At 51.7% G+C, this 20,802-nt stretch overlaps 1 protein-coding gene across 1 annotated transcript; it reads left to right on the forward strand.

The window, feature by feature from the left end:
• The first annotated feature begins 1,778 nt into the window (after window positions 1–1,778).
• Window positions 1,779–20,798, forward strand: LOC106824897 (somatomedin-B and thrombospondin type-1 domain-containing protein-like). The gene is made up of 5 exons (XM_014831423.3): window positions 1,779–2,059; window positions 10,231–10,425; window positions 13,096–13,174; window positions 15,524–15,700; window positions 19,183–20,798. Exons 1-5 carry the CDS (start codon window positions 1,816–1,818, stop codon window positions 19,298–19,300), a joined length of 813 nt encoding a protein of 270 aa, XP_014686909.2. The 5' UTR covers window positions 1,779–1,815; the 3' UTR covers window positions 19,301–20,798.
• The last annotated feature ends 4 nt before the right edge of the window (window positions 20,799–20,802 follow it).

Raw genomic sequence — 20,802 nt, forward strand, 5'->3', positions numbered from 1 at the left:
TCATTGTCACCCAGAGCCCGTAGTTTATATTAAGGTTCACTCTTGCTGGTGTGCATTCTATGGGTTTTGACAGTGAGTAATGACATGTATCCCCCATTACAGTATCATACAGAATAGTCCCTGCCCTAAAAATCCTCTGTGCTCGGCCTATTCATCCCTCCCTCCCCCCAGCCCCTGGCAGCCACTGATCCTTTTACTGTCTCCATGGTTTTGCCTTTTCCAGAATGTCATATAGTTGGAATCATACAGTATGTAGCCTTTTCAGACAGGCTTCTTTTACTTACCAACATGTTTAAGTTTCCGCTATGTCTCTTCATGGTTTGATAGCTCATTTCTTTTTATTTATTTATTTATTTTTGAGGAAGATTAGCCCTGAGCTAACTGCTGCCAATCCTCCTCTTTTTTGCCGAGGAAGACTGGCCATGAGCTAACACCCGTGCCCATCTTCCTCTACTTTATATGTAGGACGCCTGCCACAACATGGCTTGTCAAGTGGTGCCACGTCTGCACCTGGGATCCGAACCAGTGAACCCCAGGCCTCCGAGAAGCAGAACGTGAGAACTTAATCGCTGTGCCACCCGGCCAGCCCCATCTCATTTCTTTTCAGCACTGAATAATATTCCATTGTCTGGAGGTACCACAGTTTATTTATTCATTCACCTACTGAAGGACATCTTGGTTGCTTTCAAGTTTTGGCAATTATAAATAAAGCTGCTAAAACAATCGTGTGCAGGCTTTTAAATGGACATTAGTTTTCAAATCCTTTGGGTAAATAACTCATTTGGGTAAATATCAAGGAGCACGATTGCTGGATCATGCAGTAAGAGTATATTCAGCTTTGTAGGAAACCACCAGACTGTCTTTCAAAGTGGCTGCACCATTTTGCATTCCCACCAGCAATGTATGAGAGTTCCTGCGGCTCCACATCCTCACCAGCATCTGGTGTTGTCAGTGTTTGGGGATTTTGGCCATTTTAGTAGGCGTGTAGTGGTATCTCATTGTTGTTTTAATTTGGAATTTCCTAATGATGTACGATGTTGAGCATCTTTTCTTATGCTTATTTGCGATCTGTATATCTTGTTCCGTGGGATGTCTGTTTAGGTCTTTTGCCCAATTTTAAATCAAGTTGTTTGTTTTCTTGGTGTTCAGTTTTAAGAATTCTTTGTAAATTTTGGATAACAGTCCTTCCACAGATGTGTCTTTTGCAAATATCTTCTCCCAGTCTGTGGCTGGTCTTCTCATCTTCTTGAGTGATACAGTTTTTAACAAATGAATTATTTTAAGTTTAAAAAGTGAGTCCATTTAAAGAAAAATATTCAGGAAATAATGGTCAAGGCGGTATGGATATAGCGAAAAATGAAGGCGTAGCCAACGGACTCAGGTTTGGGCAATACTGATGCTGCAGCTGGAGCCTGGTACACATCCTCGCTCCCAGGCTCCCTACATGGCCGTTATTATGGCTATTATTACTATTTTAATAACACTGGCAGCTATTGTTGGTATTATCGCTATTATAATTATGGTACAGTGGCTATTACTGATATTCTCGCTATAACAATATACTATTGTTATCTATTATATCGCTTTGATGAATCTCTGTGTCGCCTCAGTGGAGACCCCTGCAAAGCTGTTGCGGTTTATTTCACTGCCACAAGCTGTGCAAAGTTTGGATGGAACGAATGCAGGTGGATATCAGTTCGTGACAGGTAGGAGGTGGGTCTGGGGCGAGGTCCGGCCAGGAGCCTCCGCCCAGCACGGGGCGGGCCGCGTGGCGTCGGTGTCCGACGGCGTCCGGTCCCCAGCCTGAGTCCGGTCATGGCCCAGCGCCGCGCGGCGCGGATCCTGCCCCTGGCGCTCGCCCTGGCCGCGGTGGCCGCGGTGTCCCGGGCCCGGGGGTCGCTACGCGCTCTCTGGTCGGGGCAGGGCTGCGCCGCGCTGGGCCGCTGCTGCCCGGGCCGTGACCCGACCTGCGCCGCCCGCGGGCCCCCGCGCTGCTTCTGCGACCAGGCGTGCGGGGCGGGGCGGGACTGCTGCGAGGACTACGCGCGGGCCTGCCCAGGTGCGCCCCGGGAGCGCGAGGCGCCGAGGGGAGCGACGGTATGGGGGTGCAGCGGAGGGAGGAAGGAAGGAAAGAAGGAAGGAAGCCGCCCATGGAGTGGGTTCTAGGCATCGGAGGCGCGCGAGCAAGGAGGAACGCGGGCGCGCAGCGCACCAGGGGGAAGAGTGGGCTGTGGAGGTGCGCGCGGAGAAAGATGCGCGTGGCAGGGACAGGGGCGCTCGAGTCTCGGGGGGCGGAATGGACAGGGGCGCGTGGAGAGTTGAGGGGTGTTTGGGAGGAACAGGTGCAAGGACTGCGCGCGGGACATGGAGCACGGTGCGAGGGTGGGAGGGCTCGTGGAAGAGGCGCAGGAGCCAGGCCGGGGTGCGGGACGCGGGGCCCCGAACGGCAGTGGGCGCGTGCAGGCGTGGAGGGGCGCGGGAGAGGAGGGGGCGCGCCCACGCGCTAAGGAGGGAGGAGGGACGTGTGTGCGGTCAGAGGGGCCCGTGAGGCCTCGAGGGGTGCGAGGGAGGAGAGGGCGCTTGGGTTCGAGTGGGGTGCCAGATTTAGCAAATAAAAACACAGGATGCCCAGTTAAACTTGAATTTCGGATAAACGACCAATAATGTTTTTCGTAAAAGTATGTTTAAATATTGCATGGACCAAACTTACATTAAAAATCATGAATTATTTTTCTGAAATTCAAATGTAACTAGGCGTCTTGTATTTTATCTGGCGGCTCCAGCTGGGGGAAGGGCGTGGGGCCTGGAGAGGCGTGAGGGAGGCGCGGGCGCACGCGCTGCATTGTGAGCCAGGGGTTCCCAGGGCAGATGGAGAGGGAGTTGAGAAGCCGAGGGAACTCGGAGAGGAGCGACGCTGAGAGAAAGGAGAGAGGACCGGGCCGGGTGTCCGGGAGGGGAGGGGCGGAGGAACGGGGGTGGGGGGTAGGGGGTGGGCGGGGAGCAGGTAAAACCAGGTCAGGTGGGCGGAGGCAGCGGGGCCTGATTCGAATGCAGGCAAGGCCACCTGTGGTCCCGGTGCTGGCCGGCCGTGGCCGCCAGACCAGGGTCCAAGCCTTCCCCAGAAAGGCCCCCCGCAGAGCAGTGTCCAGCGGGCTCTGAAATTAGGGGCAGATTTTGTTGAGTCTCTAGTGGGGAGGCCTCTGTCCTTTGTAAATGCCAGGCGTAAATTTTTCACACCCACTGGAGACGAAACTCTAAATTCTGTCACCTTGTCAAGTGGATATGATCCAACTTCCCTGGGTCAGGGAGGAGAGACGGCGGTTGGGCCCTCTGTACCCTGAGACGTCAGTGGCGTTCCTCCAGGGGTTTACATTTAAAAGAGAGGGCACCTTTCAAAAGTCCACAATTGGAGGGACCCGCCGTTTATTGGGCACTGAGCTGCTCTGTGCCCAGGAGCGCTGGGGATCTGGTATGTAATAACGTCCCCATTCAGCAGATGAGTAAGGCACCGCGCAGACAAGGGGGTGCTTTGGCCAGCCCAAGGGGACCCAGCAGGCGTTACACCTGGGTCTGATCCTGGGTCTTCTAGGCCCGGGCTGCTTCCCACAAGTTTGAGTGGCCACTGGCGGAAATTCAGGCAGCAGTGAGAGGAAAAAGGAATTTTGGGTGTGATGTCTTCCCAAATCGCAGCAAATGAAACTCCCCCAGGTTAGACTTGCGGAAGGACTGTCTTGGGAACACTTTCCTACTCTGCTTTCCGCACAGAGCGCCTGCGGCTGGAGTCGCTCAGAGTGTGGCGCTGCACCCGCGGGGGCTCCCCTCCCACAGCCTGGACTGGGAGCCCAGGAAGGGGCCCGGCAGAGGGATCAGGGATAGATTCCCACCGCCTGAGGTCTGACCCTCGCCCTCAGAATCTCGCGATGTTATTCAGCTCCCCAGCGTTTTGCAGGGTTGTGTAAAGAGCTTGGGCTGGTGGGCCCAGGAGCCTCAACGCCTGGCCTCCCTCTTTGTTTCGCTCCTTTGGGAAGGTGTCAAAAGGCAGCAGGCCTTGGATCTGGGCTGGGCGGAGCCAAGGTCTTGTGAATAGACCGGGGAAAAGTTTACTCTTCTACCTCCCAGGGGAGCAGGGGACGTGGGGATCAGTTACCAGGGAAGAGATGGAGAGAAGTGTATGATTTTTCATGAATGATTTAGATGAAGTTGACTGACTTTACTAATTGGTTGTGGTGGAGGGAGATACTGAGGATGACTAAAAAACCCCCAGCGTTTACTGAGTGCTTATGACGTGCCGGGGAGGGACTGTTTTAAGGGCCTTACCTAAATTGTCTCCTGTAAGCCTCCTAACAACCCTATGGAATGGCCAGTGTTATCATGCCCATTTTACACTTGAGGCACTGAGGCCCAGAGGTAGTGGCCTGCTCAGAGTTGCACAGCTATTAAGCAGCGCATCTGGGATTTGCACCCCAGCAGTCTGGCTCCAGACCGCAATATTGTGTGGCTGTCGAGGGTGGGAGGGACGCCTGAGCGGAAGCGGGGTGGAAGGGAATCTCTTGACACTGCCCGCCTTCCATCAAATTGCTGGCCGCCTGCTGTGCACCCAGCTGTGCATGGTGGGGGCTGGAAAGATGGGGCTCTGGGCCCCCCTCAAGCTTATAATCTGTCTTTGGGAGACGGGGTAGCTGTGAAAGAAATCAACAGTTTTAATCCGAGCAAGATGGGGCTTGGAAATGGTTGGTGAGGATGGGGTGGAGGCAGGGAGAGGGTGGGGCTGGAGTGACTAGCAAGGCCTTAAAGGATGGACATTGTTACTTCACATTTTTCAAGTTCTTTACCGAACATTTTCAGATATTTTATACTCTTCTATTATTATTATTTTTTTTTTTTGGTGAGAAATATTGTCCTTGAGCTAACATCTGTGCCAATCTTCCTCTATTTTTTTTTTTTTGAGGAAGATCAGCCCTGAGCTAACATCTGCTGCTAATCCTCCTCTTTTTTGCTGAGGAAGACTGGCCCTGAGCTAAGATCCGTGCCCATCTTCCTCTACTTTATATGTGGGATGCCTACCACAGCATGGCTTGCCAAGCGGTGCCATGTCCACACCCGGGATCCCAACTGGGGAACCCCGGGCCGCCAAAGAGGAACATGCGCACTTAACTGCTGCGCCACCTGGCTGGCCCCCTATTTTATACTCTTTAATTCTCATTTCAGCCCTGTAAGGATCAATGTCCCCATTTATGCACTTAGATATTCATTGTACTAGTCAGTACTCTTAGGGTTGTGGGACAACTTCTATTGACTTAAGCTAATAAGGGAATTTATTGGCTCAGGTAAGTGAAAAATAATCCATGGATTCTCACTTCAGGCATGGTTGGATCCAGGGACTCCAAGGATGTCATCAGGACTCATCTCTTTCCTCCTTTCATCTCTGCTTGTGTTAGCTTCATTCTAAGGCATGCTGTCACCAAGTGGTGGCAAAGATAGTACCCCATAGCTCCAAACTGGCATCCTTAGTGGAATGAGAGCATCCTTTCCCAAGTTGTTCCAGTCCAAATCCAAGGGCTGGTTTTCCTGGGCCTGGTTTGGGTTACATGCTCATCCGTGATCCAGTCAGTCACTGAGCCTAGGGAGAAGGAATGTGTCAATTGGCCATGGCTGGGGCACATGCCCTAATCCCAGGAATGAGAGAGTGAGGTCAGCCCTGTGCAAACCACATGGACTGAGAGTGGGGAAGGTTGGATCCTCAAAAGAAAACTGAGGTGGTGTTATCAGAAGGGAGTCAGGGGCTGGGAGGGCAGAAGTGACAGTTGCCCACTTCTGAGCTGCGGGAGACCATGCATTTCAGGGAACTTGTAGTAAAAGCGTGCTGAGACTTTCAACAAGAGGAGGGAGGGTGTGACTGGGGATGTTTTGCAGGAACTCTTAGATTTTTAGCCACTAGGCTTGAGGGGGTCTCTACGATCCACTATCAAAAAAGACCTTTTATGAACCACTTCAATAGGAAACAGGAACCGCAAAAGGATTTCAGCTGGCGGGCTGGAGCTGCATTCCAGGAAAATCCTTTTGGTAGACAGTGAGGATGATGGAGGGTCAGGGGGCCAGACGATGAGGTTCAGAGAGGAAGGTGGGGTTAGGATCGTGCAGAAAGGCATTTCTCGGCAAGCCGGGGCCTGTTGGCATAGGGGCAGAAGGATCCAGGGGACTGTGGGAAATTCGGTCTGGCTCCAGCAGGCTCAGCTGGCCTGATGTTATCTGGGTCTCCAGGGCTGGATGAGCAACCCTAACCGCCTGCCCCCGACCCTCCTCCCGTCGCCCCTTTTCAGCTACACTGATAAGCTGGAATTTCTCCTTTACCCAGAGAAAGGTGGGATGGCTTTTGTTTGGGGAAACACCGCCATCTGGTGGTACCTTCTGCAACGCCAACCTGTGGTCCTATTTCCTTTGTTGTTGCTGAGGCAAGATGGGCTCCCTCGGTATTCACTGGCTCGATCCTCGCTGGGCCCCTGTGTGCCAGGCGCTTGCTTGGCGCTGGGATTCAGCAGGGAAAGGACCCTGCCTCCATGGAGCTGACTGTCTAGTGGAGCAGGCTGGCAAGATATGAATAATCCCGTGAATGCACCGAGGTCACGACCCCAGGCCTAGGTGAAGTGGGATGACAGTTCCCTGGGGGTGGCACATGCTTCCTGGTGACTTCACTCATGCCGGGTGACATGCAAAGAATATATGTGGGGTTGGCATCTGCCTAGTTTTCTGAAAAATCTCTCACCTGCCTGGCAGGGCAGGCAGGGGATCACGGTGGGACTTTGGTGCTCCCTGTCGGTCCAGCCGCCCAGGCAGTGCCCAAATCTGGTCTGCAGTCTCCCTGTCAGGTTGTCCAGCCACTCTGCAAACACTTCCAATGGCCAAAACTCATTTCTTCTCGAGCTTCCTCTACTATAGATTATCCTCTCTGGCCTGGACCACTGCAGTAGCTGTCTTGCTGGTCTCACTACTTCCCAGGGTACAGTCTCACCCCACCCAGCAGCTAGGGACATCCTTCTACAACCGTAAATATGATCATGTCACTCCTCTGCTCAGAACAATGCAGCAATGGCTTTTCTTAGAATGCTTAGAATAAAATCCAAACCCCTCACAGGAGTCCTCGAAGCCCTGGGTGCTGCCACTGTCCCCTCCCTCTCCGACGTTACCTCCTGCCACCTTCCTTCCTGCTTGTTATGCTCCAGCCACACGGGCCTTCTTGCTGTCCCTCCAGCATCCAACCTTGACCCTGCCTCAGGGCCTTTGCACTGCCTATTCCCTCTGCCTGGAACTCTTCCCTCCCAGATACATGCACAGCTCCCTTCCTTCCCTCCTCAGATGTCCTTTGACCCCTCCATCTAAAATAGTTTCTTATCATCCCACCCCGATGCTCTTATTCTGCTTTGTTTTTTCTCAGCACGAGTCACTTGTTGAAATTACATCATATATTGTGTTGTTTTTTGTCTGTTTCCCCCATGGAACGTCAGCTCCCTGAGGGCAGAGGCCTTTTCTACTTTGCTCATCTGTGATCCTGGCTCCCGGCCCAGTGCTTGGCACACAGTAGGCCCGCAGTAGTTGTGGAGTAAATGCATAAAGACCTCTGTTGTCTCGGGCATTTGAGATCTACTCAGTGCTCCGCATTTGTCATTGCTGCAATCCTGGGAGACAGCAGTTTGAATCCAGGGTTTTCTGACTCCAGCGCCTTGGCTCGCCTCCGATATTCCACCCCCTTTAGGCTCCACTTGCCTCCTCTGTGAGATGGATTTGACAATAGTGCGAATGCATATTGGAGTCGGGGCCCGGCATGTGACCGGTGGTACACCCAGAAGGGTTGAATGGAAGACGTTTGATGAGGGCTCTATTCACAATGATGGGGGGGGGGGCGCAGGAGGAAATGGCGTTATTGGAGCCTGGTGAGAGCAGGATCCATGGCTGAGGGTCCCCCACCGAGGAGACAGGCTGAGGCGGGTGGCCGGGGACAATGAACACCTGGGCTGCGCTCCCTGCGGTGCCCCCACTGGCAGAACTCACTGGCAGCTGGGGGACCAGGGAGCCTCTGGGATGCACGGGCCTCCTGGAGGGCACACGGCTCAGAGGCATCTGGAGAACGCAGCCTCCTAAGGTCGCTGTGAGGGCCACATGAGCTTGTGTGTGGGACTTGCCTGGTCCAGCACCAGTGACATAACTGATCTCGTTGTTAGGTGGGTGATGGAAGCAGTCGATGATTGTTAGGCTGTGGTTCCTCGTTTCCTCCCTCCCTCCCTTCTCTGAGCATTCAGCTCTGCTAAGAGTTGAGATCTGTGTGAGGAGCGTGTGACTTCCTGAGGTGCTGAGGCAAGGCTGGCTGTTTTTAAAAGACAGTAATCTCATTTGCTCGGTTCAAGGATGCACACTTGTTCTCACATTTTCACGTAGCTGAACAGGACATGTCTCATAGCCGGTGAGTGCTTCTCCTGAGGACAGACCTTGACTTTCGTGTTCACCGCGGTGTCTCCTGGCTCACAGTAGATGCTTGGTAAACACGTGTGGAATGAGTGAACTCATTCTGACAGTAGTAGCCGCCTTGTGTGTGCATGAGCGCATGTGTGTGTCACTGTCAAGCCTTGCTGGCACATCCACAGACATTCTCTCCCTGGGGAAGTCTACAGATTCCGTGTTTCGGCCAGACCGCCTTCCCTGTCTGGTTTGGCCCAGTCCTGGTCTGGGACTGTGGGTGGATGAAAAAGCTGAAGGTCCCAGAGGCCACATCATCAGAAAAGACATACCCATTGAGCCCCGACTGTGGCAGCACACGGAGCGTCTCAAGGACACGGACCCCAAGCATCTTCCTTCTTTTATGTGATGAACTATTTCAGACATGCTCCAATGGAGAGAGAATAATACAACAAACTCTCCTGGGAAGCTAAGAAACCAGCCTGACCAGCGCTACTGGAGCTTCTGTATTCCCCTCCCCAGTGGCCCTCCTTCCCTCTCTCCTCAGAGGTAACCACTGTGCTGAAATTGGCATTTTAATTCCCGTGCATTTATATATATCAATATACACAGTCAGTTCTCATGATGCACAGTAGTTTTGTTCTATAAAACACTGTGTTGATGAATACTGAACCATTATCTCCAGGGGAAATATGGACAAAGATTATAATCTTAAATCCTAAATCAACTCATTCTGGTAGATTCTATTTTATTTATTTTACAAAAGAGAAAAATGAGGCCCAGAAGTAAGTGACCAGCATGAGGCCGCCCCACTAACAGATGCTAGAGCTGAGATTCAAACCCCGTCCCTCTGGCCCCAGAGCCAGCGCTGCTTGCACGACTCCACACGGCCACCTGCCGCCTCCATCTGAGGAGGCGGATCAGCGCCTTGGTTGACCTTGGCTGTGAAGGCGCCCTTTGGGTGACTCAAAATTTTTGCTGTTCTGTGTATGTCTGTGAATGACTACAAAGAGCTCTCAAGTATTGATTTTGGGGTTACAAATAAATTTTAGCAAATAGACAAATTCGTAAATACAGAATCAGCAAATAGTGAGGATTGACTCGTAAATATGTACTTAGTGTGTGTGTGTGTGTGTATATATATATATATACTTAAATATCTATAGTATCATATATTTATATAATACCTGTGTGGATTCTTAGACACAATATAGCACTGTTTTGCAGATTTTAAAACTGTGTGTAAATAGTATCACACCAGAAATAGCTTCTGCAAGAGGCTTCTTTCCACCCCCTGTTGGTGGTGGTGTAGCTGTGGTTCGTTTCACTGCTGCAGAGGAAGAGCCAGTGTTCGCGGGGCACTTGCTCTGTGCCGGGAGCAAATGCTTTATGTCACATCTGGTTGAACCCTCAAAGTCGCCCTATCAGGTGAATACTGTTCTTATTCCCATTTGACAGCAGAAGAAACTGAGGCACAGTGAGGTTAAATGAGTTGCCATTAGCACTTAGAAAGTGTTTATTGAAGGAACAAGTGATGGAAACAACCTAAATGACCATTGCTAGGAGGATGGATCAATAAACCGTGGGATTCTAAGTTGAGGTCGATGTGCAAACAGTTGTCGTGGAGAAGCTTTCACCGAAGGCGTGCGCTCAGGTCTGCAAGTGTTCTGGCTCTCATTGCGGTGTTTTTGGGGGTTTGGCTCGTGGGGAAGGTGCAGCCCTGGTCGCTGGCCAGCCCAATTGCGTAGAAGTTGCCCTTGGAGATGCCGCCTTCTCTTCCAGCGGTCCCCTGCGCTGTGGCAAAGTGGAGTGGCTGGAGTCGCTGTGTCAAGCCCTGCCAGGTCTCTTACCGTGTCCGCCAGAGGCATGTCCTGCAGGAACCAAGGAACGGGGGTGCCCCCTGCCCCCCGCTGGAGGAGCGGGCTGGCTGTGTGGAGTACTGGAGCCACCCAGGAGTGGAGTGCCAACAGTCCTTGCGTGAGTAGGGGCGGCTGGGGGCGGCTGTTAGTGGGAACAGCCTGGCTGGACGGCACGGCCCTCCACGAGTTCCTGGGGAGGGTCTGAGGTTGGGGTGGAACTCTGCCTTCCTTTGCTCTGGTCCCCCCTCCTCACCTTGTGAATGAGGTAAGAAGCTCTGACTTCCTCTGGGGATCTCAGAGGAAAGAGAGGGGATCTCTCTTTCTACTCATCTCTCAATGTGAATCAGCCGGGACTTGGTTTGAATGCAGATGATAGGAAACCCAACTTGAACTGATCAGAGCCAAAATATGTGGCTCATGTAACTAAAATTCCTGGGGCTACATTCAGGCATGGCTGGATCCAGGGCCTCAAGCAGTAAGCAGTGTTGCTAGGAATCTCTCAGCTCTGTTTACCTCTGAGTTGGCCTCATTCTCAGGCTGGCTCTCCCTTTGAATCTGGTGGGGGTGGGGGGAAGGGTCAGCCCCATCTGAATGAGAGTAGGGGAGGGGTGTTCTCCAAAGGGAGATTGGGGAGAATGGTTGCAGGGCGGGCAAGACAAGGGAGGCCCACTGCATTGCACACCCTGACAAAGGGGTTTTATATCACTATGGAAACAGGTGACGCTCATTTTACAGCTGAAGTTCACCAACTGTGTGAAGCGGTTTTCCTGAAGTGCTAGAATGGCAGGCCGCAGGGTTAAACTGTCCCCTTCCACTCTCCCCGTGCCACCGCCTGGCGGGGAGGCTAGGTCATCCTACAACAGGGATCTTACCGTGGTGCCACCTTCCTGATTAAATTCTCCAGGGACCACCTGGTGCTCCGGGAACCCAGACTCCTCCTCTGGCCATGAGCGCTGGCTCTTGCCTCCTCTGGTCTCATCTGCTTCTTCCTTCTGCCTGTGTTTTATTTAATTAATTATTTAATTAATTAATTTATTTTGAGGAAGATTAGCCCTGAGCTAACTGCTGCCAATCCTCCTCTTTTTGCTGAGGAAGACTGGCCCTGAGCTAACATCCGTGCCCATTTTCCTCTACTTTATATGTGGGACGGCTACCACAGCATGGCTTGCCAAGTGGTGCCATGTCCGCACCCGGGATCCGAACTGACGAACCCCAGGCCGCTGAAGCAGAACATGTGCACTTAACTGCTGCGCTACCAGCCCGGCCTGTGTTTTAAAGGGTCATTCTGACCACTGTGGGGACAGCTTATGAAAGGGGTCAGAGTGCAGCAGGGGGACCAGGGAAGAGGCTACTGCAGTGGGGCAGGCGAGAGAGGACAGTGGCTGCACCAGGTGGTGGCAATGGGGTGATGAAGTGGCAGTGCCCGGAAATTGTTGCCCCTCTGCCCTGCCTCACCTTGCCTGGTTCATCATTTCCTGCATAGATGCCACTTTTCCCCAGGAGGATTTTCCTGACTGCCCTACCGTGTGCCAAGCTCTTTGCCACATTACTTGACTCTGTGAGGCCAATGTTCCTATTCTCATTTACAGAAGGGGAAACCAAGGCTCAGGAAGGCACGAAACTTGCCCAAGACACATGACTCATTGTAGATCATCTTATTTAACTCTGACAGTAACTCTATGATGTAGGTTCTGGTATCGTCCCCATTTTGCTGAGGAGACTGAGGCTCAGAGAGGTGCAGTAACTTGACCAAGACCACTCAGAGATAGGAGGGGGAGCTGGCACTAGAACCTGGGCTTCTCTGGGCCTCTCCTCCCTGCTGTAGACTGCACCAAAAGAAGCACCATGGGTGCTGGAAGAGAGGAGGGAAGGGAAATTGTGTGTTAAGAGTATATGGCAAAGACCAAGTCCTGTCTCTAGGGCAGCCGCAGAGAGAGGGGCCTGGGATGCTGGAATGACCTTCCTTTAGGCCACAGCATTCGTTCAACGCCCAACCTTTGATTCAGCTCCATCACTCAGGGAATAGGGACGGGGAGGGACGTCCTTTGGCTTTTTTGTTTTCCTAAGGTATCACCAGCCTCTTGTGGACTCACTCTCAGTTCTCTTCCTCTGTCTGCTCTAGGAAAGAAGAGACTTGGAAGCTGGCCCAACAAAATAATTTTATTAATTTATTTATCCATCCATCCCTCTCTACTTCCTTTTTCCATCTTTATGTCTTCCCACCCATTCATTCATCCATCCATCCACTTTTCCATTCATCTGTTTTTTTATCCATTGATCTCTCCATCCTCCTGTCATCTCTCCATCCATCCTTCCTGCCACCCATCATCTCTTCTGTCAGACATCTCTGTCTCTCTTTTCTTCTATCCTCCCATCTTCCATTTATTTACCCATCATCCATCCATTCTTCCTTTCTTTCTTTCATCATTTTGGCCGTCCATCCATCCATCCATCTATCCATCCATCCATACAGTCAACTCTTTTATCTACCCTTTTTTACTCACTCACTTATTCGTTCATCAAAATCATTCATTTGAAAAACTTTTATTGAGACCCACTATGCAACCCACTGTGCTAGGCTCTGAGTCCCGGAGAGAAATACGACCCTGCCTCCAGCATTGCATTAAGGGTCCCAGTGGAGACCACTCCCCAGTTACAAGGTCCCACAGTCTCCTTAGGACTGCCATATATAAGCCCCGGCCACCAGGAGTACCTAACCCTGCTTCCCGTGGTGTCTGTGCCTGGGGGGTGCTCGCCTACCTAACTCTGTTTTCTCCTGGGCCCACAGTCCCTGCTCTGATAACCACAGGCAGCTACGGGAAAGAGCGGAAAAAGCAAGGTGTCCCCAAGGAGCGGGAGACAGCAGGGTAAGTGGAAGCCAAAAACGCAAAGTCAAACTAAAGTTTGTGAATATTTTCTTCAGATTAAACTTTCATCACGTCTCTCTCTCACTTCGATAGCTTCACTATCTCCTCATTTCTTGTCCTGTTACATCTGTAAGCTCAATTAACATGGATTTTTGAAGGCCTTAATCATTGGTCTCCATTCACCTTCATTCCTTCCTCCCTTCATTCATTCACTCAACATTTACTGAGTGCTCATTATATGACAGGCACTGTGCCAGACCTTGAGGCTACAGCGAGGAACAAAAGAGACAGAAATACTTGTCCTCGTGGAGTGGACTGTCTAATCGGAGGAGACAGACTATAAAAAAAATAAATAGCGTGTCAGATGATGCCAAGTGCTGTGGAGAAAAATATATCAGGGAAGAGGGTGAGGGTGCCAGGGACGTCCTCACTTGACCTTTGAACTGAGATCTATCTTAGGAGGAGGCTATCTGGGGGAAAAGCAGGTCTGGAAGAGGGACCAGCATGTACAAAGGTCCTGAGGCAGGGCATGCCTAGTGTGTTCAAGGATTAGCAGGACCTTGTGTGGCTGGAGTGTAGGGAAAGTGAGAGAGTGGGAAATAAGGTCAGAAATATATTGGGGGGAGGGATCAGATCTCATAGTGCCTATAGGCTGTGGTGGGAATTTGGGCACCTGCGTGAAATGGGAGACACGGGAGCGTTTTGAGCAAAGGAGTGACATGATCTCCCTTAGGTTTTCACAGGATCCCTTTGGATGCCGTTTGGAGGATTGATTGCAGAGAGGCCAGGAGGGAATCAGGGAGGCCAGTGGGGGGAGGGGGGGCTGCTGCGACTGAAAGAATAGGGTCTGAACTCAGGCAGTGGCAGTGGAGACGGGGAGGCGGGGTGTACTAGTTAGGATTCTTTTCATTGCAAGTGACAGAAACTCAGCTCAAACGGGCTCGAGTGAGAAGAATTACTGGTTTACGTAACTGCAAAGGAAGTTCTGAAATAGAATTACTGTGAGCATGGCTGAAGCCAAGAGGTCACATAACGCGGTTGGTACTTGCTCTCCTCTCTCGTTCTCTCCCTCGCGCTATATATTGACTTCCTTCTCAAGCAGCCAGCCTCTCTCCTTACAGTGGCCAAGATGACCACCAGCCTTCCCACGGCCTCCCAGCGTAGCCCCTCCAGCGGAGGGTCCTTCCTCCCGGTCTCCATATGTCATTTCTGGAGGAGACCCTGATCGGTCTGCTAGGGTCCCAGGCCCATCCCTGAAGCAGTCACCATCGTCTGGAGGATGGGCACTCTGATGGGTCACCTTCAGTCATCTGCCCACTCTGGTGGCAGGTGTGGGGAGCCAGGACCAGCTGCCTTGATGGAATGCCCCTCCGAGACCACGTAGGGGGAGGGCAAGAGCTGCCCAGATGAAACACCAAACAGGGCAGAGAAGGTGTGTTGGGAAGAGAAAAGTTCCATTTTTCACAGGCTTCCGGTAAGGGACAGATTCCGGAGGAGTTCTGGGGGTGGCTCCAGGAGGAAGGGGCTGAGGACAGGTCTTGGGCCATCCTAGAAGAAAACTGGCTTTCCTGAGGCCTCCCAAAAGCTGCCGCCACCAGAGGGCCCCAGCCCCACACGGAGTCACCCCGAGGCCTTGACAAGCTGCGTCTCCTCCAGCAGGGGGGGCCCATTTACTGTGACTTGTAGAAAAAGTTGGTTAGGAGTAAAATTTTGGCAAATTGAGTCTTATTTCAGATAGCCCGGAATGGGGAGCTTCCCTTTTAAATAATTCCCATGGCGAATCTTTTCTACGAAACAGGATCTTTTATGAAATGCAGTGGCGTGCTTGTTGAGGCTTTTTGGGTTTAGGTGGCATCACCACTTATTAGCTTATTATTGGGCAAGTTGTCTCTCTCTCTGATCCTCAGTTTCCTATTCTGTAAACTGGGGCCACACCTACCTCGCGGGGTTTGCCCATCCCATTGGACCAAATGGTTCATTCAGCAAATTCTTATGGAACCAGGTACTGTTCTAGGAGTTGGCTACAACAGTGAACAGAACGAAACAGTTCCTGCCTTTGCAGAGGCTGACCTTGTAGGGCAGACGGATGAGAACTAACCTGTGTCGCCTTTTGGATGTGGTGCTGAGGAGAGGGCCTGACGCATGGGAACCCGCAATGAGAGTCACTTAAAGAAGCAGGAGCCGTGTCTCCTGCTGGATGCAACCTGTTGACGCAGATGGAGTTGCCCGAAAGGGCTCTGTGTCGGAGGGAAATAGTACCAAGCTGGACCTACACAGGCCTAGGTGCACAGCAGGTGCTCCATAAATGCTCACAGGTGCGCGGGGTGGTGTCTCCCTGTGTGGCTGCAGGTACTGTGTCCAGTTCCGGCTGGGGCCCATTCCCGGGAGCTGCCAACAGGTGAGGGCACCCCATGCCCGGTGGACAAGGTATCTGACCCAGGGCCACACGGTGTGTGTGAGGTGTGAGTGGCCTGCCCAGGACGCCAGGAGCCGGCGCTGCTATGGGGATGGCGGTGGGGCCGAAGGGTAAGCAGAGGGCCTGGGGCCTGGGGAGGTGTGAGTGGAGAGCCTGGGGCTTCTCTGCTGCCTGAGAGATGAAGGTGCTGCAGGAGCGAGATGCTGGATGCTGCTCCCTGGTCAGGCGGGGCCCAGGGAGGTCCTGAGCCCAGTGTCCGAGGAGGAGCAGCTCCTGCCGCTTCCAGCTGTGTGAACTTGGGCAATCTCATAACCTCTCTGAACCCCAGTTTCCTCATCTGAAAATGCAGATAAGAAGAGGACCTCCCCAGGGAGCAATGGTGAAGGTTAAGGAAGATCGTGCAAGCCGAGGACTTAGCATAGCTCCTGGCATCCAGAAAGAACTCAAGAAAAGGGAGCTGGTATTGTCATTAAATCCTCACAATTCCCTGAATAAGTCAAGTTTGGTTACTCTCATTTTATAGATGGGGGACCTGAGGCTCAGAGAGGCAGTGTGACTTAGTCAAGGTCACACAGCAGGATTTAACCCAGATTTGGCTTACATCGGCTCCCTAGACTCAGAAAGCACTTAGCATACTAAATGTAACAGTAGCTAACATTTATTGAGTGCTTACTATGTACCAACTATTTTAAGTTCTTTGTATTCATTCATTCAATAAATATTTGTTGAGCACATACTATTGAGCATGTGCCAGGCAATGTTTTGGGCACTGGGGAGATGCAGTGAATAAAGCAGATGTGGCCCCTGCCCTTCTGGAGATGACATTCTGCTGTGAGGAGACAGACATTAGACAAATAAATCTGTAATTTGTCAGACGGGAGATAAATGTCAGGGAAAGAAAGCAGAATGAGAGGGAAGTTCTGGGGTTGTTATTTTTCAAGGAAAGTGACACTAAGGAGGTGACATTTGAATAGAGATCTGAAGGAAATGCGGGAGGGAGCCATGTGGATGTCTGGGGGAAGGGCATTCCAGGCAGAGGGAACAGCAAGTGCAAAGGCCCTGAGGTGGGAGCATGCCGCCATTGTGGCCGGAGTGGAGTGAGCAAGGGGGAGCGTGGAAGGAGGTGAGGACACGTTAACACACAGTATGCCGTTGAAACATTCCAAGAACCCATAGTGGATGCTTTTGGGATCTTTGCTTTCCAGATGAGGAGACTGAGATGCAGAGGTGCCCAAGGTCACACATCTAGCAAGTGGCAGAAGTGGAATTTGAACTGAAACCACTCAGACCCCTGAGCCAAGCTCTGGAGACTAGACAAGACCGTTTCCCACTGACGGCGCTTTCCCAGCGCAGGGACGGTACTGGTGGAATGAGAGCTCTCTGGGGTCTCCAGTTCTTCTCTCATTTCTCAAGGTGTCGATTTCCTTCCTCTTGAAATGGAGCAGCCCCGCTCATTGCAAACCCAGGGCTGACGCCAGATGCGTGTTAGGGACACGTGTCTGAACGAGAGGCATCGGAACTGCACAGATCCGGGTTCAAACCCCACCTCTGCGCCTTCCAAGCTGTGTGACTCTGGGCAAGCCCACCCCCTGACCCTGATAGTCCCCACCACTCTGACTGTGGGGAGGATCCTGAGCCCTTTGCACAGCACCTGGCCTCTGATGGATGCTCAGAAGTGAAAGCTGCCACTGTCGTGTCTAACCTATGAAATGGGTATGATAATAGGTACTTTGTGAAAATGAGACACAGTAGATGTGATGGACCTGGCACATAGCAGGTGTCCAATAAATAGATGGCAGACAATATTATCACACTCTAAGGAGGCCCTTGCTGCCCTCTGCCCCCAATGTCTCTCCTACTTACCTGTCCTAGACCTGAGATCCTACCATTAGAGGTTCATTCTTTGGGCTAGAAGCTTACCTCTTAGAACCTCAGTTTATATATCCATTTTTGGATAAGCTTTTCTAGTTCTAAGACTCTGATTAATCCCACATTTCTCTTTTGGAATGCAAATACTCCCAAGTGAAGACCATGGCACTTTGGTGAGGCTGAGATGAAATTCGCAGGAACCCCTGACTCCACCAGGTTTGGGCAGGAATGGAAAGCAGAGCAGGGCTGTGCCAGAGAGAGGCCTCTCCCCTGCTCCCACCCTCCCCGGGGCCAGGCTCACCGAACAGGTGGTGGAAGGGCTGATCCGGGCATGAGCTCACCAGGCAGGACTGGGCAGAGGCGGAGGATCAAAGCGAGGATGGAGATGAGCTGTCAGCTGGATTCTTTCCCCGGGCAGCTGGCGAGGGCAGTGTGCAAAGGGCCCGGCAGGGGAGGGATCGACCTGTCAGTTGTGCCAGTTGGGGATTTTCGGAGGGTTTGTTTAGCCTGAGAAGTGTCTCTGAGTTTGGGACAAGAAGAAGGAACACCTGCCATAGTCGTGCACCTACTGTGTGTTGGGCACCAAGTAGGTGCTTCACATGTGAGTTCTCATTCAGGCCTCACAAGCTTAGAACAGGGCCTGGCACATAATAGGCACTCAATCAGGGTTACTTACTATTGTTATTATTTTGTGTTTCTTAAAGATTTGAATTAGACCTACAGAGAATTGGCTAGAACACATATGAGCAGGTTAACAAATGTTTGGAAGGGAGGCATACCTGGTTAGTCACACCCAGGCAAGGAGTAGAGCCTGACTAGCTTCCTGTCCTCCCCCGGGCCCCCTCCTAACCACAGCCCACCCCCCATAAAGGAAGCCACCGTCCTGAATTCTGCGGTGACCCCTTGTCCAGTTTTCCTTCTGGATCCCTGAGCTCTATAATTTACTTTTGCTTTTTTTCAAATGTTACATAAATGAAATCACACGATGCGTGCTTTGGAATCCGACTTCTTTGGCTCGTCGTGAAGTTTGAAGGTTCGTGCGCGTGCCTGCCTTGTAGCATCAGCTGGTTCATTCTTGGTGCCGAAATGGTCAGCCATTAGTATCATGCTCATTTCTATTTTCTCTGCACACGCATCTTGTTGGACCCTCTCCTTTAGAAAGGCGCAGGTGGTGGATATTTCTGCTTCCTTTTGAGGAGAAGGCGGCTCCTAGGAGCTGGGTCATCAACTGATTTCAGAGCCTGTGCTCTTAACCATGGCACTGTGTCGCCTCCCAACAGAGGAGGCAGAGGGACACAGGGAGGTTTAGCAACTAGCCTGGTTTTCCTAGCAAGCATGTAAGAGCACTGCCTCACCAGACCCTAAGAGCTGAGCCTGGATTGCCCCATGTGGCCTCTGGGGTCGGCGCCCTGGGGCCAGCTCAGGGCCAACTTCTGCATCAGGCACATCTCCGTCTCCCTCGGTAGACGCAGGGCCCAGGGTCTATGCACTTCTAGGACCCACGAAAAATTTTAAATTTTAATTTCTTTTAAAATCAGAAGACGAAAAGATGTAATAATGAAAATTGAATAATGAATCCAGCCTGGAATATTCGTCTCTAGACAAGGCAGTCATAAACTGGGATTTAAAATATTTTTTGCGTGGAGGAAGAGGCCCACAAAGGCCAACGGCCCTGGAGCCCAGGAGAGTCCTAATGTGACTGAGGCAGCCCCGTCTCTTGCAGGAACCAGCTGTTGCTGTGGCAGGCGGCCGGCCACCCCCGGTGCCGAGGGACCTGGGAGAGGCTGGGGCGGCCCCGGGACTGCTCCTGCCCCGAGGTCCACAGCCTCGTCTTCATCTAGCAGCCGCGGGCCCCCGCTGTGCAGACCTCCTCTCTCGGAAGCCTCCCTGGCTGGCACTGAGAAGCGGGGTCTCAGGGTCCCGCAGGACGAGGGAGGGGGAGAGGTCTGCAGATGGGAGATGGAGGGACAGCCTTGTCCTTACGGCCTTCCACGGACACTGAGAATAGCTCTGCGTTCCGCCCGGTGCCAGCTGAGTCATAGCCTTACTCACAGTCCCTCTAGCTCAGGGCACCCCGATTTCATCTCCTGAACCCCCTTGTGGCTTTTCCTCTGTTCTCCCTGTCTGCACACCTCCTTCTGTTGACTCTCCACTCTCCCCCTTTTTTTACTTAAATAAATTTATTTTAAAAGGAATCTTATTCTTAAATATTTGTGTTTAAAGAGGAAATGTTTTATAATAAATAGAAATGAAGATAAATAAAACAAATATTTATTAAGTACCTACCGCATGCCAAGTACCGTCCTGGCCATTATACATGTTGCCTCATCGGATCCTGAGTTGGGTGCAATTATTGTCCCCATCTTACATGTGAGGACATTGAAGCACAGAGAGGTTAAGCCATTTGCCCGAGGTCACACAGCTAGTGAGGGCAGAGTTACGTCTACTGCTGAAATTCCCTGCGCTAGTACATCAGCTCCATGAGGGCAGGATTTTGGTCTGTCTTGTTCCCTGCTGTGTCCCCTGTGCCTAGAACATGCAATAATGCTCAATAAATATTTGTTGAATGAATAAAGGAACGAAGAGATGAATGACCAGCTGCCATCATTAGAAGGCAATCAGAAAATTGAATGCGATGGAAACCAAACAAGTGTGGCTTGGGAGCTGAGCATGAAGCCCGCGCTGTCCTTGTTCAAACAAGAAATTAGCGCGCGGTGGAGAGACGGTGCCTAATGGAGACTCACTCCTTGACAGGTTAGAATTACAAGAGACTTGAAAGGGGGTGTTCTTTTCCCCTGGGAGTCAAATATTATTAATACATTTTTTAACACCTTTATCGAAATAAAATTCGCGTACACGCATTCACACATTTAAAGTGTACCATCCAGTCCTTTCTTTATGTCCACAGGATTGTGTAACCATGCGAACGCCTAAGTTTAGACCATTTTTGTCCTCCCTAAAAGAAATCTCGTACCCGTTAGCAGTTTCTCCCCACTCGTCAGACCCCTCCAACCCTAAGCAACCACTCACAAATCTACTTTCTCGTTCTGTGGATTTTCCATCCTGGACGTTTCACAGAAATGGGATCTTACAAACGGTCTTTTGTGTCTGGCTTCTTTCACTTAGCATAATGTCTTCACGGGTCATCCATCTTGTAGCGTGTACTGGCATCAGTTATTTAATGCCACATCCTGGGTTTGTGTAAAACCGTCTCACCTATGGTCCCGCTTCGGGAAGCTCCGGTGGAACGGAGGGAGAATTTTGGGGGGAGTTGTGGCTCACCCCTGCCCCTCGATCGGAGTGTGCCGGCCCAGCTTTCCCGTGTTTGGACCCAGGCGCTCCG

This window comes from Equus asinus, chromosome 15 (genome assembly GCF_041296235.1).
Source record: "Equus asinus isolate D_3611 breed Donkey chromosome 15, EquAss-T2T_v2, whole genome shotgun sequence".
NCBI lineage: Eukaryota > Metazoa > Chordata > Mammalia > Perissodactyla > Equidae > Equus > Equus asinus.